The sequence below is a fragment of the Calidris pugnax genome, unplaced genomic scaffold (genome assembly GCF_001431845.1).
Source record: "Calidris pugnax isolate Ruff unplaced genomic scaffold, ASM143184v1 scaffold167, whole genome shotgun sequence".
Taxonomy (NCBI): Eukaryota; Metazoa; Chordata; class Aves; order Charadriiformes; family Scolopacidae; genus Calidris; species Calidris pugnax.
This window is the reverse complement of record NW_015091045.1, coordinates 1,176,222-1,202,852: the sequence shown is the minus strand read 5'-3', so window position 1 is coordinate 1,202,852 and position 26,631 is coordinate 1,176,222. Positions and strand designations below refer to the sequence as shown.

Below are 26,631 nucleotides of genomic sequence, written 5' to 3'. Positions count from 1 at the left end.
TCGTTCCTCTTGCAATCATAGAATCATAGAATCATTTTGGTTGGAAAAGACCTTTGGGATCATCGAGTCCAACCATCTACCCTACTCTACAAAGTCCTCCCCTAATGTAGCAATTTCTGAGGACACAGAGTGGCGGAAAAACAATCCAAGTGAGAAGAAAGTGAGGTCCAAATTGACCCAAAGCTGAACTTCCCTCCTCTTGCAATCATAGAATCATAGAATCATTTTGGTTGGAAAAGACCTTTGGGATCATCGAGTCCAACCATCTACTCTACTCTACAAAGTCCTCCCCTAATGCCCAGGTTCATACCCAAACTGCTGGTTTCACCATGTCTGGCTCCTGGCAGGGTCTCACTCAGCCCCGTTTCAGCCAAGATATTCCCATTTCCACCAGTGCTCTGGGGAGGGGAGCTGAGAACCCACGCTTTCATATCCACATGTATTTGCTCTATTGCCCCTTAAATTCTTGAACCCAGACCCCGGGCAGGTTTCAGCCCCAAGGCTGCCTTTCACGCAAGAGTTAATAACAGGAGGGAGCGAGCAAGATTTTGCAAGGAATTAAAACCCAGGCAAAAGAGCCTATGGGAAAGAGCCTGTTACCAGCCCCGGGGCTGGAGGTCACCAGTGCTTCGTACTGGCTGCCAGGGTTTATTAGGTCCTTGTCTGAGCTGAGAGAGTGAAAAAAAAAAGAAAAAAAGAGCATGAGGAGCTGCAGGCAGAGCGGGCGGGGGCACTCCTGACTCAAAACTGAGTGTGGAACCAGCGCCGTTTCCTCCGGCCGGCCCCGCTCGCCGTGTGTGTCACACACCCAGACTCATGATTCATCTCCTGGACGGCTCAAAACCTCCGGCTGCCCCAGAGCTGCTCTCCATCGCTCACGGCGGGGCTGGTCCCAGCATCCCACCCTCCCCTCCTTTCCCCACCACGCTCGGGGCTGGGAGAAGAAGATGGGAAAACTCTGCCTGGCTGTGGGGATCCTTGTGCTCTGCGCTGCTGGCGGCTGGGGTAGGTTTACAGCCTGTATCACCCTCGCCTGCTTACACCCGGGTCGTTGAGTGATTATGTTGCCTGTTATTTCCCCAAATCCCAGGACTTTCTGCGCTCCCGGGGTCTGTGATTTTCCCGGGAAAATCACTCGGGGGGGGAGCTGGCAGCCTGAAACCTCGGCACGGTTCCCAAATACAAAGCTCGGCTGGAGCCGGTTGGGCTTCGGCGGGGTGGGGGCCAGGAGGGTTCCTCAAAGATGTTACGGGGTCAAGAGAGGGTTTGGTGCCTTATTCTCACACTGGGTGGGGCAAGTTTATATCCTCTACCTACGCCGTGTTTGGCTCCGGGGACTGGTTTGTAATGGAAGGACCAGGGTGTGACTTGGGCTCCATCCTTCATAAACAGAAAATATTCTGGGGGAGTTTGCGGGGCAGGTAGTGGCTGTATCTGTGTCATTTTAAGGGCATGGGGTGTATTTATGCCAGTGTTTCTGTCCTGTGGTACTTTTTCTCATGCTCTTTTGGTGCTTTTCTTTAAAAACTCTGATTTCTGGCATCAGGTGATTTCGGGACAAATGTAGTTTGTATTTAAAAAAAAAAAATTCCCATGCTTGAAGCACGGAGAAGAAGCCGAGAAAAACGTTATCCCCTCCCCAGGTGTGTTTCCAGGGCTCAAAGCAAATCTGGCAACTGCAAACTGGTGCAGCGTTTTCAGCTCCTGATTTATAAATTATCCCATTGTTTTCGAGGCCCCACTCAAGGAGGTTTGGGGCAACAGTGTTCAGTTTAAAGAATTCCAGACTTTGTTGAATTCTCAGGAACAGCCTGAGGCTCCGATCTGCTGCCGGGGCGGGCTCTCATCAGCACAGGACTTAGGATAACCCCAGGAAGAGTTTGGGTTTATAGAGCTGATGTTTGGGGCTGTGCAGGTGATTTCTCTGGTCCTGTGTGTCGGTGCCTGGACTAGGTTGAGCTCAGTTTGGGGCATCCCCTCCCCAGGAAGATGCTGGCAGACAGGGAGAGGTTCAGAGAAAAGACACAGCAGCAGGATGGCGTGGGCAGGAGATGAGCCAGAAAAGCCCCTATTCTTATGAAGTCAAGCAGAAACGCCAGGAAGTTAAGTGAGTAGGGTTTATGTCTTTATCAAGTTTTCTGAACTATCTTTATCAAGTTTTCTGTGTGCACATTCCTGCTTGAATTGGCAGAGGAGGAAAAAACAAAGCGTGTGGCTGTCTCAGGCGGTACAAAGAGGAGGTTATTTGGAGGGCAGCTTGGGGACTGAGTAATTTTCTCCAGCCAGGGAAGGGTGATGCTCAACCTCAGCCGTCTGGGGTATTTCGAGAGCATCATTTCACCTCTCTGGGGGCCACAGCTCTGCCCAGCCCCAGACGGGTGGTTCCCACACTGCCCAGTTTATCCCTCCTTTCCCTGTATTTCATGTGTTAGGATTTCATTATTTATTTTTTTTTTAGGACTTCAGCCTTTGGTATCAGATCGTTACATGAGACCAGCTGCTCTAGTAGTACAAAAATTCAGCTTTTGTACTTTGGTTTATTAGTTTTTATGGCCAGAAAAACAAGCCCCAAAAATGGAAAAAAAAAAAAAAGGAACTAAAAACGACACAATTTATTAGTTTTATTAGTTTAGGTTCTGCTGGGTTCTTGTTAACCTGCTCACGGCCAGGCAGTGTCCTGAGCCTGGGAAGAGCTGCTGGACACTCACGGGGCCAGAACTCAGAGGGGCTCAAGCTGCAGCATCCCCTGCTCTCCCTCGCCTGTGCTTTTGCTCCTAAATCACCCCAAGGACCCCCTCCCTCCCACAAAGCCCTCTCAACACCACACCCTGGGTCGAGCCATGCGAACACTGCTGGAAATGCCAAAATAGAGACATTTCCCTGCAGTGAGGGGGGTGAGGCTCCTGCTCCAAGCAGGACGAGTGGCGTGTTTGGATGGTGATAACTGCCCTCTGTTAATCACTGCTGGCGCCCGGGAGATTTTGGCCCCTTCCCTGGGGGAAAGGGATGGTCCTGCTCCATCCAACCCTGTGTTAAGCACAGCCAAAAATGGCTCCATACAGTGCTGGAGGCTGGGGAAGGGTCATCCATCCCCAGGCACATGTCTTGGTCATGAAGATCATGGGGCCGTGTGAGTCTGGGCTCCTGGACTGGGGTTTCAGGCAGCCCAAGGGGGCAGGTACCCACCCATTGTTAAGCACAGCCAAAAATGGCTCCATACAGTGCTGGAGGCTGGGGAAGGGTCATCCATCCCCAGGCACATGTCTCGGTCATGGAGATCATGGGGCTGCATGAGTCTGGGCTCCTGGACTGGGGTTTCAGGTAGCCCAAGGGGGCAGGTACCCACCCATGGGACCCCCTGGCAAAGCCACCACTGCCAGCAATGGCACAGTGGCACTATGTGACAGCAGACCCCAGGGCAGCCTCAGGCACGGCAGCATCCCTCCCACAGCGACCCTTGGTGCTGCAGCTCCATCCTACCCCACGTGCTGCCCTCCGGCCATGGGGCTGCTGCTCTGTCCGGATGGGACAGCCCAGCTCGTGGCTGTGGTGCCAAAGTCAGCCAGAAAATTGGGATTACATCTCCAGCTTGGTGAGGGGGGCAGATCAAGGTCCCCCCCCTGGGCTATGGGGTGGTGGCAGGAGGGGAGGAGAGGAACCCACCAGCGCCAAAAGGCTGTGCAGAGGCAGGAGGGAAATGTGTACCAGCTGCTGGGGAGCAGATGAGCTCTGCAGCCCAGAGAGACTGTTCTGGGGGCTCGTTAGCCCCAGAGCTCAGGTTTCCTGGCACGACCGGGCGAAGCAGAAGCAGCTGGGGGCCCGGCTGGCAGACATGGGCTTGGCAATCCTCCACCACTGGGTCTCGGTGCAGCCAGGTCTTGCCAGGACCAGGGTTAGTGCTGGTCCCCAGGGACTGGGTTTATGCCACCAGTTGCCCGGGCAGAGCCGGTGGCTCTGGGGGTCTCTGCCCAATCTCAAACCAGCAGAAATTCCGGTCCCATCGCATGGCACCGCTTGGGTGGGGGCTGTAGCCATGCAGTGCTCTTTTCCCAAGAACCCCACACTGCACAGGGGAAACTGAGGCAGGGAGCAGCTGAGGGACTTGGCTCAAGTCCTGGGGGAAACCAGTTTGAGAGAGGATTTGGACCAGTGAATCTCACATCCCAGGTGCTGCTGTGAGCCCTGGGTCCTGTCCCCAGGCTGGGAGCGTGGCTGGAGCACCCATGGCTGGCAGGACACCCTACCAGTTCCACACTTCCCTAGCCAGCTGGGTGCTGGGGCAGAGTTGGGTGCCTAAACCATCCCCTGGTGAGCTAAAACCCAAGCCTGGGGGGGGAAAACCCCACACTGGCGTTAAATAGGAGTCTGGGCCAGGAGCACTGCTGGTGGTACTGGTGGTACTGGTGCCGTAACCGTGTCCCAGCCACCGTGGCCATGAGTGAGCAGCTGGACACGGTGGCTGCAGGGAGGGATGTGAGAGCAGAAAGCAATGAAACTGCTGGCATGGGGCAGGCAGCTGCTTGGCACCTCTCCCCGTGTCCCCGGCCGAGGGGCCGTGATGCTGGTCCGGGTACCAAAGCATCGGGGCTCCCCAGGGACCTGCAGTTTCGGAAGCTGTTCCCATGTTCGGGCACGAGGCCCGGGGGGTTGGCAGCTCTGAGAGTTTAATCTCGAGTATCTCGAGCTGCTGGGGCCGTCCCCGTCCTCAAGGGCTGCCAGGACCATCCCTGTCCTCCAGGGCTGCCAGGGCAATGCCTCCCCTGATGTCCCCAGGGGCTGAGTCGCCACCAGCCGTGCCAGCACCAGCTCCCAGCTGCACAGCACTGCACAAATCCAAGGCACAGCACAAATCCAAGGCACAGCACTGCACAAATCCAAGGCACGTGCCCCGGCACTGGGCTCGCACAAATCCAAGGCACAGCACAAATCCAAGACACAGCAAAGCACAAATCCAAGGCACGTGCCCTGGCACTGGGCTGCAGCTGCCGGCGCTTGGAGAGATTTCACAGGGACGGGGCAGGAGCAGCGTGAGAAGCAGGATCTGGGGCTGTCGGTGCCTCTGCTGCTTTCTAAGAGCCCTTTGCCATGTCCCCACCAAGCCCCGTCTCTCCAGACCTGTCCCCCCAAGGATGCAGTAGTGCTGCTGACACGTTGCTCAGTATTCTCCGTGCCAGGGACCAACCCATCACTCTTTTGGGCAATGCTAAATTTAAAATCCTTCCCGTCCTCACGTGCTGTAGGTGGGTATTTTGGTGTATGGTGAGAGCTCGGGGAGTGGATGCAACCCTAAAACCCGTGCTGAGGCAGGGAGTTGGCTTCTAGCATTTAGCCCCTGGGTGGGATGAGCGGGGAGTGCGGGTGGCAGAGGTCTGAGGGGGGTCACCATCCCCAGTGCCCCCCTGGGGCACATCCCCAGGCAACCATTAGCCACCGGGACAGCCACAGGGTGCCCAGCTCGGCCCGTGACACCACCCTCGTGCAGACACGGGCATCCACGACACGTTGCACAGACGGCCACCCTGCTCACACACACACACACGTTGCACACACTGCCACCCTGCTCACACACACACCTGCCCATGCACACTCACACTCCCAGGCTGCGTGCCAGCGGGTGTGAGTGCACAGTGCCATCACCGAGGTTCTGCCCAGAGACCTGACGACATCGTTTCACCATTTCCTCTTACTGCTTTGTGTTGCATTTCCTGCAGCTACGGAAAATGCTGCTTTTTCTGCCTGTGGCTGCTGGGGAGAGCCCTGGGCGGGGACGGGGGGGACACGGGGCAAAATGGGAGACCCCGGCACCCACTGCTCCGTGCTGGCATCCCTTGGGCTGCAGCATTCCCCCAGCCAGGTAGGCACATGGCTGCAGTCTGCTCTGTCCAGACAACCCTAAAACTCTGCCAACTCTTGTGCCCAGGGGGGAGGAGGAGCTGAGGGTGATGCCACCGTGGCCGTGCCCCCGGCCGCTCGCTGCATCGGCCGTTAGCAGCGGGACCGCAGAGCTGCATGGTCCTGCCTCTGCCGGAGGAGCTCCTCCTGCCCCAGCAAGCTCTGATGCTGCCCTGGGCGTGTGTGGGGCCCTTTAATCCCCCACACGGACCCACTGGCCTCTGCAGGCATTTTGGGGCCCTTTAATCCCCAACACGGACCCACTGGCCTCCAACCATCACAGCTGGTGCCATCATGCATGTCCCAAAGTCTCCACTGCCACTTCCACCGACGGAGCCCAACCTTTGCCCGGCGCATGGGCACAAACCACCACCCACATGTTTCTGGACTCGTGACCTTTCCCCCCCCTCCATTCCCTGGGTTTGAACCCGAGCCAAGACCAGCCACTGAGTTTAGCTTCTGCACGAGGAGGCACCAACAGCCCTGGGTCAGGGGTGGCGAGAAGAGGCAGCAGTTCCCCGGCCGCTGGCAGGGCTCTGGGTACCACACTGCACCCCTGGGAATTCGCTCTGTTCCCCTCCCTCCTGCCCCAAAATGTCTGCGGGGAGACACAGGGGGAAGAAGTTGTGTGTCTCCACTGGCACTGAGGGCTTCACTCCAACACACGTGTGAGGTTGCAGGGATGGGGGGAGCCTTTAAGGAGCTGCCAGGTGGGAAATGATGCTCAAGGCAGCAGTTCCCCGGCCGCTGGCAGGGCTGTGGATGCCACACTGTACCCCTGGGAATTTGCTCTGTTCCCCTCCCTCCTGCCCCAAAATGTCTGCGGGGAGACACAGGGGGAAGAAGTTGTGTGTCTCCACTGGCACTGTGGGCTTCACTCCAACACGTGTGTGAGGTTGCAGGGATGGGGGGAGCCTTTGAGGAGCTGCCAGGTGGGAAACGATGCTCAGTGCTGGGCAGGATGAAGCCCAGCTGGTATCAGGCTGGAGAGGTGATTATAAAAGGGGCAGGGAGCAGCTCTTGGGTTTTGGTGCTGGGAAAGGGGTGGGAGCAGAGCCCTGGTGGGATGTGGGGCTGTGCCTGCTCCTGAAGCTGCTGGCTGAGCACTGAGAATTCAGCACGAGTGTAGATTTTGGGCTCTGCTGGTTGTAACCACTCTGTGTTTTGCTGTTTCAGGGGGTAACATCTGCACCACCCGCGGGGTGAACTCCTGCAAGCAGTGCCTGGCTGTGAGCCCCCTCTGCGCCTGGTGCTCCAAGGCGGTAAGAGCTGGGGGAGACCAAGCAGGGCTGAAAGATGTCCCCAAGCAGGACAGGGGGACATGTAGGAAGGGACAAGCCTGTGGGACGGCTGCTGGTCCCTGTGTTCCAGCCACAGGCTCCATCTCCATCTGTTCCCACCGTGTCTAAACACATTCCTCGGTGGCATCTGGCTCTGACCACAGCTTGAGACACATATTTCGGGGCTCGGGCTGCCCATTCCTGCCTGGCTCTGAAAATCTGCCTCTTATCTGGGTGGGTTGGTGAGAGCTACATCGAGCTGGCTGAGAAATGCTGATGTTTTCACTGGGAATTCCCTTTGTCTCTCAAAAAATATTCTTGGGAAAACTTAGTTTACATTTGGTTTGCTTCTCAAAAACTCATTGTAAAGCTCAGGCTAAAGGAGTTGAATTACTGGAAGGGCTGGGAAAGGAGCCTGGTGAGAAGAAGAGAAAAATACCGATTAGAAGTTGGGGTTTGTGTTTAAAAGCCTTTTTTTATTGGAAAGAAACGGGAAGGAAGACAGGGTGCCCGGTTTTGGTTACTGAGTTAATGAAAATGTGAGAACTGAGCTGTGGTTTTAAAATTACCCTGTTTGGGTGGGTAAGAGCCTGGAAGATCTGCCACGCTCACCTCCAAAAATGCTGCCCTGGGGGTTGGTTACTCCAGGCATTAATGGATGGAGTTTCCCAACACCCCAGGCAGAGGCGAGGGGAAGGGAGGCTGGAGAGGGGAGCGGTGATGAAACCTCTTCCAGGGCTTCACAGCCAGCAGCAGTTTCCCCTCTGGAAAGCTTTTCTTGCTTTCTGCTTCATCTGTTTGTACCCATGGTACCCACCAGGATTGGAAAAAGACCTGGGAAAAAGTGATCCAAGCTGGAAAACGCTGCTGGATTGTGTCTGACCCCAGTGCTTTGAGATCAGTGTGTATCTGGAGGGGATGCCTCTGCTTGCTGTGCCCATCAGATACCTCCAGGATCTCAGTGTGAATAACGATGCTTGTGCCCCATCTTATCTTCTGCAAGGAGTGGCTGAACTTCCCAGCACGATAAGGGGTCTTGTTCCTTCCCAACCACTGATTCTGGGCTGGGCTGGTGTCTTGACGCTGCAGCAGAGGTTGTGATGGGGTGGTGTTTTTTTTTTTTTTTTTTAATCCTCCACATCAGCAAAGGTTTCCAAAAAAGGAAATATTTCCAGTGCTGCTCAGGGCTGTGCTCATGGACAGACGTGACAAGCAGTGAGGGAGCCGTCCCGCTGCCAGCAAGCGGCCCCCGGAGAGCCGGGCTGTGCGAGCTCTGCTCAGCAACTCTGCCTCTGACATCTGGACCACATTGTCTTAATTTAGCAAATGAGGGATTTTTTTTTTTCTGTGGGTTTGTTTAATTTCCCTGGGGTGGGGGAGGTCTCTGATATTGCACCCCCCCCTTTTTTTAAAGGGACAGTGCCCTTATTTGCACTCCTTCTGCTCCCACTGCAGCACTTTCCCACCCACACTGCCTTCCCGAGGAGCCGGGGTTATCAGTGACTCCTGCTCCATCCTGGCTTTGGACAGGAGAAGGATTTCATCATGGTTTCTTGTTTCTTGTGATCACTGACCCCACCGAGTGCTGACGCAGAGGAGAACTGAGTTTTATTTATTTTTCGGAAACCTTGACCACTCTTAACAACAAATAGACGTGCCCATCCCCTCACTTTTATTTTTGGAAAAAGGCAGCCAGACCTCAACACTGAAACATGGCTCTAAAGTCACTTTGGAGATTATCATGATAGATCTTTTGGGGTCTCACCCTTGCTGTTTCTCTTGGAGGAAAGGTGGAAGGCAAGGCTGGCCCAGGGTTTGATTTTTAGAGAAGCTGCTGGAAGGTTTTAGCTTCATCTGCAAAAGCATCTGTGCTTTGAGTCCTCCCAGGAGCTCTCCTGCAGAGAAGCTGATGCTGCATGTGGTTGCCTACAAGATGAAAACAGAGATACCCTGGTGCTGTGTGACTTCCCACAGCCTCCCCACCCAGCAGCGAGGGAGCTGGGGGATGGAGATGGGGCAAGACCCATCCAACCTGGCCTTGAACACCTCCAGGGATGGGGCTCCCACAAAACTAGACTAGGGGCTGCGAGGGCCTTGTAGCCAAATACCCCTTTGATGGCACAGTAACTTTTTCCTTTGCCTTTTGCAATAGTTTTGTTGCTGGGGAGGCTCCTGTGGGTCCTGAGTCAATCATAACATTTAGGGCTCAAGGGGAAGGATGCAACCCTGGAGTTAAATAGTTTCTCCACAGGAATCTCACAGCAGGAATGATGCTGCTAATTCCATAAGGTGCTACATGGTCTTTGAGGTCCTGGGACCTCCCCAGAGTCTTCAGGTGTCACCCAAGAGCCCAACACCACAGTTAAAAACCTCCCTGCCCAGCCTGCTTTCCACCCGCATGTTTTTCCAGTGATTTCCCTGCCTGGAACTAGAATGTATGTGATGATTGATGGGATCTGGACTAAACCAGGCACCTCTTCCTGCAGCGGGGAGCCCCAGGGGGTGAGCCTGTTGGGTGGGTGCGTGCGAAGGAGCTAATTTAGAGGGATGACTTGTCCTTTTCACCGACAGCGTGCTGCCCAGGCAGTGAGGGTGGGAGCAGGAGGCCGCGGGGGAGGAACACGCCTGCTGATGTATTTTCTGGCTATTACTTGGCCACCGTTTCCAGAAGGCTTTGGGCCAGCCAGGGCCTCCTGACACCGTTTGCGTTTTTCTACTCATTTGCGTAAAACACACGAATTTGTTCCCTGGGTTCAGCCAGCCTGAAGGTAGGGGAGATGGTATCTCAAGTGGGGAAGCTCTGCAGTACTGGGAGGCTGCGGTGTTGGGATCCAGCTTCCCAGGAGCAGGGAGGGAGCTGAACCAGCCCCACCAGGTCTCACGCCACCTCCCTTTGCTGCAGGGAAAGGTTTTTCTGGTCATCTGTTGTAGGACTTTGATTGTAGAAAGATCTGGGCTGTGGGAGGGAGATGGAGAAACCTTTTGGAGGGGAGGATGGCTGCTGCCAGGCTGGGAACACGGGGCAGCAGATCCTGGCAGCGCTGGGCTGAGAAATAAATTCTTCCCCTGTTTGTCTTCCTGAGAAACCGAAGCGATCAGAGCCCTTCTGAATGCACCATGATAAGGGCAAGGAGCCAGAAGCTTTCTAGGAAAAAGGAGGGATGGGGCTGGAGCCCCACCATGACACCCCACTTTGTGCTTCCTGCCCCTGATGGGCACTTGACAGCTTCTCCCACAGCCCCGTTGCCTTTTTGCTCCTTCACTCCTTTTTTGGTTCTCCTTTCCTCCGGCCAGCTCCATCCGGCAGGAAGCTGGAGAGCTGGAGATAAGGCTGAAGGGCTCCTGGACAGGAACCGAGCACCACTCCATGCGCTGGGCTCACCCACAGCAGGGCTGCTCCTTGCTTGCAGCAAGATCTCTAAGGGCACGTGTCAAGAAAATGGGGAGGAAAGGTGGCTCGTCCTTTGCCAAAGTTTAGAAAATAATTAAAAAAACGTCCCAGACTCTGCCCCTCACCTCCAGCCTACCGTGCTCACATCCCACCTCACCCTCTTCTAGTCATCCTGCACAGGTGGGCTTTCCTTTCAGCTTTGCCAAAAAACAAGCCTGAAGCTCCAGCTAGGAGTCAGGAGGGGGTTTGGCAGGGATATATTATCCATTGCTCCTTTTTGGCAGGAGTTGCTGAGCTCCACTGCAGAGCACGACAGACCAAAACCTGCTCTGAACCCCAGCAAGATTAGCTGATCCCCGATCCCCTTTGTCTGCCACCTCCCTCCAGCAGGGACCACGTACCCCAAAAAGCCTCTTATTCTGGTGTCATGTTAGATGTGACAAAGCAGGGGCCCTCTCTCCTCCTCCTGGCATAACCCTGAGAGTTCCCGGGGGGAGCTGGCTCCTGACTGTGTCCTTCTCCGGCAGGTCTTTGCGCAATCGTCCCCTCGCTGTGACCTGCTCGCCAACCTCCTGCAGAATGGCTGTGAGAACAACTACATCGAGTTCCCCACCAGCAGCGTAACCATCCTGGAGAACAGACCCCTCAGTGACAAGGGCTCGGGGGGCTCCACCACCACCCAGATGAGCCCCCAGAAAATACAGCTGAATCTGCGGCCTGGTAAGAGCCCCCAGACTGATGTAAGAAGGGGACATTATAAAATGGTTTGGGTTGGAAGGGACCTTAAAGCCCATCCAGTGCCACCCCCTGCCCTGGGCAGGGACACCTCCCACCACACCAGGTTGCTCCAAGCCCCCTCCAGCCTGGCCCTGAACCCCTCCAGGGATGGGGCAGTCACAGCTTTTCTCTGGGCAACCTGGGCCAGGCTCTCACTGCCCTTACAAGGAAGACTTTCTTCCTAGTATCTCATCTAAATCTCCCTTCTTTCAGTTTAAAACTGTTCCCCCTCATCCTACGGCTCCACTCCCTCATAAAGAGTCTCTCTCCATTTCTCCTATAGGACCTCTTTAGGTACTAGAAGGGAAGATGCTGTGGGAATGACTTAAAGGGCTCGAGTGATGATTGAGCCATCACTCTGCCTCGCTGGCCAAGGCTGGCTCATGTCCATCGGGGGCAAGGTCAGACTGGGGACTGCACTGAACCCTCCAGGAACATCCCTGATGGCAGCTGGGCTGTCTGCAAGCTGATTTCTGCTGTTCAGTCTCTTGGCTCAGTCCTCTGGTATCCCAAGGGGCAGGATTGGATGTGACTTCAACAACACAGGGGCTTATTTTATAAAGCTGTTTAGATCTTAGCCGCTGCTGGGGCGCTCTGAATGCTTTGGTGGAAGGCAGCTCGTGTCTAATGAGCTGTAGAGCAGCTGGCAGGGCTGGACTGCCAACAGGTCCCTGTAATTTCCCAGGCTTGTTTCAGCCAGGCAGGCTGGAGCCAATTAACTGTCACGGTCGTTTGCCAGCATCAAGGAATTTCAAGCAATGCCAGGCGGGAGGCAAAACTAACAGGCATCGCTTACCCAAGGTCACAAAATGGATTTGGGGAATGCAGAGTGAGTGGTGCCATCACCGTGCTCTGCCCCACACGGGTGACTTATGGGTGACTCTTCCCGTCTCAGCAGGAATAATTTTGGTTCCTTGTGCTCACTAAAGCCCTGGGGCCAGATATATAGGTGGCTGAGGGCACATAGCATGCTGTGCACATCCCTGGGCCTGGCCAAGAGGAGTCCTGACCCATCTGAGTGACAACAGTCTGAAATGTCCCCACGCGATGGGGACGTGTAGCTGCTACATTACATGTCTTGTTCTATTTAGGTCTAAAAGTATTTGATAGGAGGCAGGTAGGTGTGTTCCTCTGGAGAGGAACAGAGGCAGTGTGCAGTGTCATGAGTCCCTGTTCCTTATAAGCAATAAAAGAAAACCCCAGCTTGGTATCATCTCTCCCCAGCCAAGGAAGCTTGACGTGAGTCATCTGCCTCATGAATCAAGACCAAATGCTGAAGGATATAAGAGGGACAGGTCACAGCCCGTGCCCCACACGCTCAGAGTCCTCATGGTTTTAACTCAACAAGGAGAAACAGATGCTCTCTGAGCACAAAGTTGGGACCCGGACTACATGATGGTGCTCCAGCAATGCAGCTGGAGGGGGGAAGGAGAGCTTTGGGCTCTCATAGATTTTTTTTTTTTAGACTTTGTCCATCCTCAAAGTCAGAATGTGACGTGCAGATTTAGAAGGAAATATGGAAACGATAACAATTTAAGCTCAATTAAAGCTTTTTTCCTCAGCATTTGAGGTGTTCTGAGAAAGATGCAGCTGTGCCCCAGCTTACATTTCAAGAACAGCAAGAAAGAACCTTTGTCTCTTTCAAAAGGCAGAAAGAAAAGGTCAACCCGAAGTGTTTTCAGCATTTTTTTTTTTTTTAAAGTACAAAAGTCATCGAAACTGGCCTGTTCCCCAGAAGGTTCTGTCTAAGAAGGCTTTTGTTTCAGTGGAAAAAGTTTTGCTAAGAATTTCCCAGAAGAGGCTGGGAGGAGCCAAGAGGGAGAAGGGGAAGGAACAGGGATGGGGGAGGCCCCAGAAGATGCTCAGAATTCTTGGGAGCTCAGAGAAGTCCCATGCAGCCCCAGTAATCCCTGTAAGACATGCTGCCTGGGTCTTTCACTCACTCCATCCAGCATGTGTTGGTCACACTGTTCATGTGGGACAGCTCGGGGGGTCAGCTCTGAGCAGGAGGATCTGCTCGTGTCCTGGTAATGAGAAGTTTGGAGAACAGGAGCCACATTTGCCATCTCCAAGGGGGTCACAGCATATCTCCTGTGCAAGCACCTTGCCCTAAGGGCTTTGCCCCTTTGTGTCTCTTTAATCGTTTTCCTCCCTCTAAACCATCTCCTTGAGTTCCTGCTGACCCCATAGGTTGACTTTCTCCCTAGTCCTGTGGTGACCCCCCTTTGCTCCTCCCAGGAGAGGGTCTCTCACTCTGCTGCCCTGTCACATCACAGATGACTCCCAGATCTTTCGCGTCCAAGTGCGTCAAGTAGAAGACTACCCCGTGGACATCTACTACCTGATGGACCTGTCCAACTCCATGAAGGACGATCTGAGGAACATCCAGAACCTGGGCACGAAGCTGGCCAGTCAGATGCGCAAGCTGACCAGCAACCTACGCATCGGCTTTGGGGCCTTTGTGGACAAGCCCATTTCCCCCTACATGTATATCTCTCCTCCAGAAGCCATCACGAACCCTTGCTACGAGTAAGTCCCAGGATGAGGGAGTCCTGTAAGGGCCAGAAGTTGATGGGATGTCACTGGAAAGTGGGTGGAAATATCCATACCAATGGATTTCAGCAGGGAGTGGGGTGCCTGATTTTGGGCAGGGTTTAAACCCTGCTGCACTGCATGTTCTGCTGGCACAGGGAGGAGGAGCAGGTCTGAGCTAAAAAGTATCATTGTCAGTGAAAAGCTCTTAAGGGAACAAACAATTTTGCACCATTTTTTCAAATGAGATGTTGAGGCTCAAAGGAAGTGACTTCTAAAAATCCCAGCAGGACAGAGGCTGGAAGTTGACCTGAGCCCAGCATCTCTAAAATATAATTTCTAAAAGGTCCTTCACCAACCGCTGGCTGTGTCCTCGGGTTCTTGGGGTGGTTGGGTCCCTCCAACGCATCCTGGACAGCACCATGGGAGGTGGGATGGCTGCAGGGTGCAGATGGGAGCTGAAGAGCCCTGTGAGCCTCATGCCCTGACTTCTCTCCTCCCACAGGATCGCGGAAACCTGCCTGCCCATGTTTGGCTACAAACATGTCCTGTCACTCACAGACGAGGTGACTCGCTTCAACGAGGAGGTGCGGAAGCAGAGTGTCTCACGGAACCGTGACGCGCCCGAGGGCGGCTTCGATGCCATCATCCAGGCCACCGTGTGCGATGTAAGGGGCAAGAAGGCCTGGGTGGGGCTGGGAGACGGTCATCAGGCTGGATCTGGTGGGTTGGCAGAGACCACCCAACCCCACCAGGATGGGACTGTAAACCCTGTGGAGCTGCTGCAAGGCTCAGATCTGGAGACGTTGAACATTCAACTAGGACATTTCTAGAGCAGGGCATTTACATGGTCCTGGAAGGAGAAGAGAGCAGGGCAGAAGCTTGGGAACTGATGATGATCTCAAGTCAGCCCTGCAGTAACCAGCCCAGAAAGGACATCTTCTCCTGTGCTTGCACCTTGATTTTCCTGGAAATGGGAGGTGTTGCCCTCAGTCATTAGCCACCTTAATTAACACTCTAGCAAGTTAAAATCTGTCTTTCACCTGTACAAGTAGCCCATGCCCACCTGCTGGGCTCCACAGCCCATAACCCCCTCCCAGCACTTCCCTGGGAGAGTGATCCCCCTCGGTTCCCTCAGCAGTGGTAGGTTGGTCCCTACAGCCAGGCCATGGCCCGAGGTGGCAGCAGAGGCAGCAGTGAGGTGCTGGCACATGGGGCTGTCCTTGGCACATGCTGTCGTGTGACACGGAACCACCTTTCACTGCAGAAGATAATCGGCTGGAGGAATGATGCTTCCCACCTCCTTGTCTTCACCACGGATGCCAAGACCCACATCGCGCTGGATGGCAGGCTGGCCGGCATCGTGCAGCCCAACGATGCTCAGTGCCACATCGACAAGGATAATTTCTACTCTGCCTCCACCACACTGGTAAACCCTGACCCACACATGGGGCTGGGGAGCCCAGAGGTCCTGTTGTGAGGGGCCTCCAAGGGTGGGAAACGTGCTCGAGGCCTGGTTGGAGAGCATGATCAGTACTAGGGTGGTTGGGGGTACATGATCCTAGGGTATAGCCTCTCCTCTTCCCCAGGACTATCCCTCTCTGGGTCTGATGACTGAGAAACTCTCACAGAAGAACATCAACTTGATCTTTGCTGTGACGGATACGGTTGTTGGCCTCTACCAGGTAACAGCTGTTGTGCAAAGCTGTCTTCTTGGGGGGCTGGTGGGTCCCAAGGAACACCCTTTGCAGGTGGCCACCCATGGTGGCCAGACACAGCTTGGTGGTCTGCAGTCCTATCAAAGCTCCTTGGGAAGCTCCCTTGTGCCTGGACAGGGTTTGGCCCAGCCATGGCACATTCACCCGTCCCAGGCAGATCATTTTTATGATATTTCTCCAGAATTACAGTGAGCTGATCCCAGGCACAACAGTGGGCACCTTATCCAGAGACTCCAGCAACGTCCTGCAGCTCATAGTGGACTCCTATGGGGTGAGTGTGGAATGTGGTTGGCCCCACAGCTCCGTCCCTCCCAAAATAGCCACTGCTTCACCCTGCAAGCAGCCCACACAGATTTGGCAGCTCCCCCAGCCCCGAGCATCCTCCCTGGACCAGCTGTGAGCATCTGCCTCCACTCACGCGTGCGGGGACCCCGGGGAAGGGAGATCACTGTGTTCACCGCCTGCTCCTTCCCATCCTGGAAGGCGTTTCCCTGTGGGGAATGACGTAGCTGAGCCTTGAAAAAGACTCGAGGCCCTTGGCTTCTTTCCCGTGTGTGTGGGAGCATCGCTGTGGGGCCTGGGGGGACCCCTCCCTGGTGCTGAGCCCTGCCCAGCCCGTGCCGTCATCTTCATCGCTCCTCTCTCCTCCCCTAGAAAATCCGCTCCAAGGTGGAGCTGGAGGTGCGTGACCTCCCTGAAGAGCTGTCCCTGGCCTTCAACGCCACCTGCCTCAACGACGAGGTCATCCCCGGCCTCAAGTCTTGCATGGGGCTCAAGATCGGGGACACGGTGAGGATCCTCTTCATGAGCTTGGTTATTTCTCCCCCTCTGTGTAGCAGCGCTGCCAGCTCGTCTGATGCCCTCCATCAGATCATTTGCTGGCCCCTACCACCTCCCGGGTGACACAGACCCTGTGTCACCACCTTTGCAGTGGAGGGAGGGGTCCAGCTGGGTGGGTGCAAGGAGGAAAATGCTTTTTTGAGTCTGCTGGATGCAAACTCTGTGGTGCTGTAGCTCAGTCCAGGCTGCTGGCCCATAGCACATGGGATTTAGCCTGGTTACTGCGGCAGGCAGGTCTCCTGACCAGGCTGGGACAGCTTTGAAGAGCCCAAAGAGATGTGATGCGTCCCATTTCTGGGCTCCTTAAGGTTGGCCATGGGCTGGAGTGGGTTCCTCAATATCATGCTGTTGGTACCGACACCCCAACGCACCCCTCTGTCCTCCAGGTCAGCTTCAGCATCGAGGCCAAGGTACGGGGGTGCCCCCGGGAGCGACAGAAATCCTTCACCATCAAACCGGTGGGCTTCAAGGACAGCCTGACGGTGGTGGTCAACTTCAACTGCGACTGCTCCTGCGAGAGCCAAGCGGAGGCCAACAGCTCGTCCTGCAGCCGGGGCAACGGGACGCTGGAGTGCGGCGTGTGCCGCTGCAACCCCGGGCGCCTGGGCTCGCACTGCGAGTGCTCGGAGCAGGAGTACAACCCCTCGCAGCAGGACAACTGCAGCCCCCGCCGCGACCAGCCCCTCTGCAGCCAGCGTGGGGAGTGCATCTGCGGGCAGTGCGTCTGCCACAGCAGCGACTTCGGGAAGGTGACGGGCAAGTACTGCGAGTGCGACGACTTCTCCTGCGTCCGCTTCAAGGGCCAGATGTGCTCGGGTGAGTTGCCAGGGAGTTCACCTTGGCCAACCTCGTGGGCAAAGAGACATGCTGACAAGTATCTCAAGGGAGGGTTGAAGGAGAAGGGAGCCAGACTCTTCTCGGTGGTTTCCAGTGAGAGGATGAGGGGCAACGGGCACAAGTTGGAACGTAGGAGGTTCCACTCAAATGTGAGGAAAAACTTCTTCATAGTGAGAGAGCTGGGACTCTTTAGCCTGGAGAAGAGAAGGCTGAGGAGAGACCTTATTAATGCTTCCAAGGATCTCAAGGGTGGGTTGAAGGAGGATGGAGCCGGACTCTTCTCAGTGGTTCCCAGGGACAGGATGAGGGGCAACGGGCACAAGCTGGACCATGGGAAGTTCCACTCAAATCTGAGGAAGAACTTCTTTGGGGTGAGGGTGGCAGAGCCCTGGAAGAGGCTGCCCAGGGAGGGTGTGGAGTCCCCTTCTTTGGAGATTTTCAAGACCCACCTGGATGCTCCTGAGTAACATGCTCTGACAAGCTCTAGGCAATCCTGCTTCAGCAGGGGAGTTGGACTAGCTGATCTCTATGGTCCCTTCCAACTCTAAAAATTCAGTGAAATTCAGTGAAATTTCGGGGCATGTCCCACGCATTGTCCCCACTGCCTCACTCAGCCACGGCTCTCCCTGGACCATCCATAGATCTGAAGCGATGCCGGGGGAACTATTCCCTTTTTGGCAGCTCGTATCACCTCCTGTGGCCAAGAGCCGTGGCAGGGTGATGAGCTCTGAGGGTTAAAAAGAGACCTTAGTCCCTGCTTAGACTCAGGAGTCCCATGAGGGTGTCCAGTGGTCAGCTGAGGGAGCAGCTCTGGGACGTGCAGGGCAGAGACCAGCCAGACCCTGTTCAAATCGCAGCCTCCAACACATCAGAGGTCTTGCTCTGTGGGAGGAACCCCCAGGGTGGAGGGAGAGGGGTGGGGAGAGGCAATTTTTATCCTCTGCCCAGTTCTTGAAGGCTCCCCGTCGTCAAAAGCAATTGGGGAAGCAAATCCTCCCACTTCAGTGGTCTTATGGCATCAGCCCTCCTGAATATTCATCTCTTCCATGTGCTACCAGCCTCCCTGCTCCAGCCCCGGCTGCTGCTGCTCCTCTCTGGGGAGAGAGGACCAGCTCCTTGGGTCCTCCTCCACACCAGGGACCGGGGAAGGAGCCCCTCTCTCTAAAACATCCATCCCAAGAGTGGTTTCTCATGTCCTGGTGTGCCAGGGCCTTCCCCATATAGGGTTTATCCCACCCCACTGCCTCCAGTAAGCACTGGAACCCAGGCGAGGTGGCTGCTAACACAGTGCCCCAAAAAACCCATCACCTTCATGCTTCAAGGCAAAAAATCCTCAGGAAAGTGTCAGTGGCCAAAGCTGAGCCCGCTCTGCTGGAGTCCAGCGTGGGTGAGGTGAAACCTACTGGCCAGGTAACACTTGGTTCCTGCTCCCCACTGTCCCCAAATTGTTTTTGGGACCCTGCCTGCCCCCAAATTGTTTTTGGGACCCCACCTGCCCCCCAGCCCAACTCCATGGCTCACGGCTGCAGGGATTGATCCCTTATCTTAATAACCTGCTGATAACAGAGGTGGAAACCGGGAGTTTCCCCCCCAAACACCCGGAACGCTCAGTGTCCCCGGGGAGCCGGATGCCTGTCCCTGCTCCCTCAGCCTGTTTGCTCAAGGGCTGCCAGGTTTGAAGGGCGATGACGAAGCGCTGCCCCCAGCCTGGGCAGGCTGTTAATTAACCCGATCCGTCTAACCCTGTTGGCATCCATCCCATCCCGTCCCTTTCGAGCCACTTCTCCCCAGCGTTCCCCGTCTGTTTCCGTGCCTTGTCACCCAGCGCGGCGCTATTTTCCTGTGACTCAGCCCTAGTTCCTCATTAACGGGGTTACACATTCATTTCTCACGCCGGTGTCCCCGAGGCCGTGGCGGGGGATGGTGCCCTGATCCCTGGCCGGGAGCAGCGTTCCTGACGTGGCCCGTTGCGCTCGGGGGCTCGGGACGGGTCGGCGCGTGCCGGCTCCACGGCGTTTCCACCGCTCACCCTGCCTTGTCTTTGAGCTGAAATCAAACCACAATCCAAACAGCTCCAGGCTTTGGCAGGGTTTGAGCACGTCTGTCTGATTTAACCAGTCTCGGGTGAGAGCGCTGAGCTTGTCCGGCTTTTCCCAGCAGTCGGCTCCCCCTGCCTGGTCTAAGGCTGGAAAATGAGTGGGATTTGGGGGCTTTCAGCAGATGTCTGGACTCAACCTGAAATTAAAAGGCAAAGGTTGAGCAGCTCGGAGGTGGATCTGACTGAGAATCTCCAGCTGCTGCCAGCCTGCCAGAGCTGGGGTGGCTCAACCTGAATTTTTTCTTCTTGTTTGGGTGGAATAAGAGTTTTGGGGACGTGGTTGTCCACAAAGGTTGTCAAAGGCTGAGGTTTGATGTGAGCTGCTGTGTGTCCCACCCCAAGGATGCTGGAAAGGGGTTGTCCTGGGTGGTTGGTCCTGCCTTGCCATACCCTCAGAGGTGGAGCTGCCACTCTGGGTACATGGATATCCCTGATGGGTGATGGTGAAGGGGATCTATGGGGACACTTTGAGGGTCTTGATGCCCTCTGGGTTGTCCCCAGGCCACGGGAAGTGCAGCTGCGGGGACTGTCTGTGCGACTCGGACTGGACGGGTGACTACTGCAACTGCACCACGCGCACCGACACGTGCATGTCCAGCAACGGGCTGGTCTGCAGCGGCCACGGCTCCTGCGTCTGCGGCAAGTGCGACTGCACCCAGCCCGGCTCCTACGGAGACACCTGCGAGAAGTGCCCCACGTGCCCGGACGCCTGCACCATCAAAAAGTGAGAGAGGGCAGAGAGGTGGGACGGGCTGTACCCCCTCCTGGAGTTGGCAGTGGTGCCAGCGGGAGCTCTTACCGGCCACAGCCCGGTTGGGTTGGGATTGCAGCGATTTCTGCAGCATGAGACCAAAAAGTGTGACCGTTTTCCACGGGGAGAGAGCGTGGAGGAGCTCATGGTACCTCCCTCCTCTTCCTCAGGGAGTGCGTGGAGTGCAAGAAGTTTGAGCGGGGGGCACTGGTGGAGCAGCAGACCTGCAGCCGCATGTGCCGCGACGAGATCGAGACGGTGCAGGAGCTGAGTAAGACCCAAACCCCTGCCCTAAAGCGTGGCAATCCGGGGGGTCACATACACCCTCTGCTTTCCCTCCGGGTGGGCATCCCCCGACACGGGGGGGCTCTGAGCCTCTCGCTCTGGCAGCTGACAGGGGCAAGGACGCCGTGAACTGCACCTACAAGGACGAGGACGACTGCGTGGTGCGGTTCCAGTACTACGAGGACTCCAGTGGCAAGTCCATCCTCTACGTCATCGAGGAGCCTGGTAAGATCCTGCCACCACGGTCAGGCTGGAGGGGGTGCAGAGCGTACCTCGCTGGGTTTCTGTGCCAAATGGGAGGATTTTTTGAGTCCCCTTTGTACCTCCCACCCCACCTTAGGCTTACAGGGCACCACGGTTGGGGGCTGAGAGGGGTTAAAGAGCTGCTTTGTTCCCTGCTCTGTCACGGGGCTGAGATTTCCTGCCTCTGTCTCACGTTTCCACACTGCGCTGCTTGGTTATTTCACCCCCCCATTGAGGCCAAGGATGGGGGCTCAACATTCCCACTCCCCTGACCCTGTTTCTGATTCCATGGGTGTGATATTTTTTTTTTGAGATGCTGTTAAGAGCCAGCTCCCACTGGCCTGATGGGAGAGATGCTGAGCTATGTCAGCCCCCCACCATGCAGAGCAGCTCTGGGGTCTCCAGTGACCTTGAGGTCTGATTTCCAGCCGAGCTGGGGACTATGTGGCCGCAGATCTTTTGAAAGCTGTCACAAAGGCAGCTGCCAGCCATCAGCAGGGTGGCAGCCCACCATCCCTGGCCCCCGAGGGCCGTGGGGGCTGTAGAGCCCCAGGCAGCGTTGGGGGAAGGTGTGTGGTTACTGGGGGTTCACACCGGATCTCGCCACCCCCGTTTGTGGGTGCAGCATTGACGCACAGCCCGAGAGCGGGGGCGGTGCTGGGGTGTCAGCTGGGCTGCTGGTTTGGGGATGAACTTCCACCAGCCCGAGGACTTGATCTCCAGTGTCATCCCTCACTGTGGGTGGGACCTGTGATGCCCCTAACCTGGGCTGCTCCAAACCAGGGTGCAGACCCCCACCCTGTAGGGAGGAGCTTTAGGATCTTTGCACATGCACTTCATGCATGGGATCCTCCTTTTTAGACCCTGCTGAGCTCAAGGGCTCCTGCTCTTAACAGGGGAGGATGAAGCCCTCCTGAGTCCAGAGGAACTCCATGTACCCATGGCCAGGCAGCCCCAGAGCCACTTTTAATCACCCTGGGGGTGCTGAGCCTCCCCTAACCCAGCCCTCTTCCCTCTGCCAGACTGCCCGAAGGGGCCAGACGTCCTGGTGGTCCTGCTCTCGGTGACGGGTGCCATCCTGCTCATCGGCCTGGCTGCCCTGCTCATCTGGAAGCTCCTCATCACCATCCATGACCGCCGAGAGTTTGCCCGCTTCGAGGAGGAGAAGGCCAGGGCCAAGTGGGACACGGTGAGGGCCAGTGGGTTGGATGGACCAGGCAGGAGTCCCTGAAGACCACAGCCCCTGGGTTGAGTGGATCCAGATCCCAGTGTTCCCAGCACAAGAGTCCAGTTGCTCTCTGTGGTCGTGGGCCATGGACCTTAGAGACCTGCTTGCCCCATTCCTCTCTGAAGAATGGCACATTGTCACAAGGAGGACTTGGGGTGACATCCCTTCCCTGAGTCCACTGCGGTCCTAGGGGCTGCGCACAGGCGATAACAAACGTCCCAGATGCTTTTCCCAACTCCAGCATGTCCCAAGCACTTCTCACCAGCGTGACACTCTTACTCACTGCCCACACCAGTGTTTCCATCCCATGAGCAAGACGGAAGGTCCCTCCTGCCACGGGATGCTGGAAGGGCTGAGGCACCTGGAGCACGAGGGAAGGGGCTGGGACACCACCAGCCCCTGTCCCCCACCTCCCCAGAGGGAAGGGATGGGGTGCAGTGGCTCTTTTAGGAGGCCTCTTTGCTCCTGAGCTCCTGCTGCCACCTTTCCTGTCCTCCACAGCAGCTTCTCCCTGCTCTCCTCCATGAAACCTCATGGGGAGCCTTTAAACTGTGCAGCCAAAGCCTTGAGCAGGATCCACCACTCAATGCTGAAATGGTGCCTCAGTTTCCCCAGCTGTAAAGTAGAGTGAACGCTGAAACCAAGCACAAAGTGACCTTATTAATGCTGACAAGTATCTCAAGGGTGGGTTGAAGGAGGAGGGAGCCAGACTCTTCTCAGTGGTTTCCAGTGAGAGGACGAGGGGCAACGGGCACAAGTTGGAACAGAAGAGGTTCCACTCAAATATGAGGAAAAACTTCTTCACGGTGAGGGTGACAGAGCCCTGGAACAGGCTGCCCAGGGAGGGTGTGGAGTCCCCTTCTCTGGAGATCTTCAAGCCCCACCTGGATGATCCTGAGTAACATGCTCTGACAAGCTCTAGGCAATCCTGCTTCAGCAGGGGAATTGGACTAGATGATCTCTATGGTCCCTTCCAACTCTAAAAAAATCAGTGAAATTCAGTGACGATGCTCTTTTTCCTCCTCCTTCCAGGGCAACAACCCTTTATACAAAGAAGCCACGTCTACCTTCACCAACATCACGTACCGCGGGAACAACTAAGGACGCCGCATCCAGCGCTGGTGGTGGGACCAGCCGAAGATCTGCGGGATCTCCTGGAGTCCGGTTTACAGAAGAGCTTGTGTGTGTGTCTTGAGTGTGTGAGAGCGTGTCTGCGTGTAATTTAACAATCCCTCCGAGGCCCTCTTGTCCGTCACCCCACTGTAACTGCAGGGACGTGCTTTCCACAGCAAACCTCTCGTCCTTACCTCGGCGGGTCGCCTCGCAGGAGCCGGCGGCCCCTCCATACACTGAAGGTGGAGAAACGGGACTATCTCTGCCTGGAGAGTCTGTGAACTGTTAGGTGCTCATCGGGCCAAGGGGATTTCGGGAGCAGCTGCTCCAACCAAAGGCTGTGCTTTCCTCCCTGGCCCGTGCTGGTGAAGCTCTGCCCGCTCGGAGAGTCCCCTCGTGCACTGGACAGACACGGTCCCCCCGGGTGCAGGAGCCATCTCCGGGGGGGACACGGGGCAGCTACGCTCACTGCCAGCCCGCAGGAGCCATCCCATGGCTTTGGGGGTTGAGGCTTCCACTCAAGCAACCCCCTTGCTTCTTGTAGCCACGTCTTTCTGTCACTGCACTGGCCTGGGGCAGTGAAAAGCAAACGCCCTGGCCTCCCTGTTGCCCTTCCTCCTTCCCTCCACCTGCAATTTGCACCACTGGCCAACTCTACGTAGCATCAGCTGTGCTGGTCCCAGCTGCAGCCTGGCTCAGCTCCGGGGATGGTGCTGAGCTCCTGATGTCCCCCTCCACCATGGCTATTGCCACAAAGCACACGGATGCGGGGGCAGCAGCCTGGGGAGGGTCGTGATGCTCGTTATCCCTCGCGCCTGGCCATCTATCTCCCTTCCCTGTGCTTTTCGGGGCTGCGTAACCGCACCACGCTCTATTTTCTGTGTAGCTCAGGGTTCCAGAAGAGCAGGCAGGGTTCAGGCCACATCCTGCTGCCTGTGGTTTGGGTGGCTCTTGTGGGAAAACAAAAAAAAATTGTCCCAGTAGCAGAGTTTGGCTGTAACGGTGCTGCTGCCCAGTCTGTGACCCAGCTAGAGCACGGTGGCTCTATTCCCCTCAATCACACCAAAAAAACAACAGAGACCTTGTGCCAGGCGTGATGCTGGCCCCGGGGGTCCCAGCAGTGTGTGGGCTGGGCTGGTGGTGGCCATGTGTCCCTCTTCCCTGGCTGGCCTGTCCCCAGCAGCCTGGGGATGGCAGCGGGGCCGATGCTGGGGTGGGAGCTGGGGCTGAGCCCCGGGGTGGGAGGTGGATGGGCAGCAGCAGAGCGGCAGCAGTTCTCACCACGAAAATAAAAATAAAGAAATTTTGAACTACTAGCAGTGTTGGTGCCCACGCCAGCGGTCTGTGCCCAGGCTTCCTGCCCTGTGGGCAGCCCCTGTCACCCCAGTGTGACTTGGGGAGATGGGCTGGGCTGGGTTGAGGGATGGTGGCCCCCCATGGGAGGGGGTCTCTGCTTTGTTACTGGTGTCCTCCTGGGGACACAGGGTGGGCCAGAGCCTGTGAACTGAGCTGTGGTACTCCTGCCAGTCCCCCCATCCTGTCCCACAGGTCCCTGCAAGCCCAACAGTCTGCTGGAGAAGCCCTCAGACGGGGGTAGCTGGGCTGGGACAGTTGCCTAGGGACCATCCCAGGGGCTGCGGGGGCCTGTGCTGGGGGTGAAGGTGCTAAACCCTGGAGCAGGGTCGCACCGGTGGCCCCAGCTCGGAGCACTTTGGGACCACAGAAAAAAAATTGTCCGGAAAAATTGTTTACCCGTCTCCTCGACACCCCCACGCACCCCCTGGGCCCATGCAGTGGGTCCAAGCACCTGGGGCAGCACTCAGCACCCCCATTTGCACCAGGTGGGGGGCTCTGGGTGGGTGTCAGCAGTACCCAAAAGAGCTGCAAGCCCAACAGTCTGCTGGAGAAGTCCTCAGAGGAGGGGAGCTGGGCTGGGACAGTTGCCCAGGGACCATCCCAGGGGCAGCAGGGGCCTGGGCTGGGGGTGAAGGTGCTAAACCCTGGAGCAGGGTCCCACCGGTGGCCCCAGCTTGGAGCACCCAGCCCATGGACTCACTCAGCGCCACATCACACGGGGCTGCAGGGACACCCAGCGGCCACCCTTCCAAGGAGCACTTTGGGACCACAGAAGGCGCCGGAAAAATTGTTTACTCATCTCCCTGACACCCCCACACGGCCACCCTTCCAAGGAGCACTTTGGGACCACAGAAGGCGCCGGAAAAATTGTTTAATCATCTCCCTGACACCCCCACGCACCCCCTGGGCCCACGCAGTGGGTCCAAGCACCCGGGGCAGCACTCAGCACCCCCCCATTTGCACCAGGTGGGGGGCTCTGGGTGGGTGTCAGCAGTACCCAAAAGAGCTGCAAGCCCAACAGTCTGCTGGAGAAGTCCTCAGAGGAGGGGAGCTGGGCTGGGACAGTTGCCCAGGGACCATCCCAGGGGCAGCAGGGGCCTGGGCTGGGGGTGAAGGTGCTAAACCCTGGAGCAGGGTCCCACCGGTGGCCCCAGCTTGGAGCACCCAGCCCATGGACTCACTCAGCGCCACATCACACGGGGCTGCAGGGACACCCAGCGGCCACCCTTCCAAGGAGCACTTTGGGACCACAGAAGGCGCCGGAAAAATTGTTTACTCATCTCCCTGACACCCCCACACACCCCCTGGGCCCATGCAGTGGGGTCCAGGCACCCGGGGCAGCACTCAGCACCCCTATTCGCACCAGGCGGGGGCTCTGGGTGGGTGTCAGCAGCACCCAAAAGAGCTCTGGGGTGGGGTCGTGATGGGCTCAGCTGAGTTTGGCTCCAGAAGGAGCATTTCAGCTGGAGGGCTGGTGGTGGAGAAGGCAAAGAGGTGCCCAAGGCAGAGCCTGGATGCCCCACGAAGGAGCAGGATGAGACCCCGTCCCCATGCTGGCTGGGGCTGCTCCAGCCCAGAGTGAGCTGGGGAGGGAGTTTTGGGGTACAGGGGGTCTGGCTGAGCCCTCTGTGCTTGCCTTAAAGCAGCCATCAGTTGGGGCCTCCACTCCAGGATGCTACAGAGCTCATGGTGCCACGGGGGCACCTGCTGAGCCCAGGAGGGTCCTTCCCACAGGACACATCCAGCACGGCGCAGAGCCCAGCAAGCAGCAGCCGGAGAGGTGGAGGCACGTTTGTACTCAAGCCCTGGATGTTGTCCCCTTCCCTGTGCCACCCTGTGCCTCAGAGACCCTGCTGGACCCCGTTGGACCCTGTTCCAGCTCGACACTTGCTGGCAGTGGGAGCTGAGCCCAAAGAACGCGACCGGTGCCACCAGGTGCTCTGTGACATCAGGCAGAACAGGGACGGGGGGTGACACCAGGCAGCGAGCCTGGAGGCTGCCCCACACCCTCTGGGTGCCCCCAAGGCCACCAGGGTGGTCACCCAGGGGGTGAATCGGCTGCAGCATCCCTGGAGTGGGGTGGGGGGGATGTGGGGTGCCACGGGTGGGGGCTGCTCTGCAGGACACTCTTGGTAGGCAGCCGCTGGCACTGAAGTCACCTCCTGCCCCACCACGGACACAGAGTCCCAGGTCACATCCTTCCCAGCTGTGCCCTTGGCCGCAGCCCTTCTGGGTATCCGTGGGTCTCCACGGGTGCCCCCGTTGACAGCAGGGCTGGGACGAGGAGGGG

The 26,631-nt window shown here is 56.8% G+C and overlaps 1 protein-coding gene across 1 annotated transcript; it reads left to right on the top strand.

Annotated features, from left to right (window-relative positions):
• The first annotated feature begins 722 nt into the window (after positions 1-722).
• ITGB3 (integrin beta 3) lies at positions 723-24,266 on the top strand. The gene is made up of 15 exons (XM_014956567.1): positions 723-1,005; positions 7,069-7,154; positions 11,091-11,283; positions 13,617-13,869; positions 14,378-14,540; positions 15,140-15,301; positions 15,462-15,557; positions 15,772-15,861; positions 16,245-16,379; positions 16,817-17,246; positions 19,867-20,089; positions 20,287-20,387; positions 20,507-20,626; positions 21,667-21,833; positions 22,905-24,266. The coding sequence occupies exons 1-15, from the start codon at positions 948-950 to the stop codon at positions 22,971-22,973; spliced, it is 2,346 nt and encodes a 781-aa protein (XP_014812053.1). The 5' UTR covers positions 723-947; the 3' UTR covers positions 22,974-24,266.
• Positions 24,267-26,631: the final 2,365 nt, after the last annotated feature.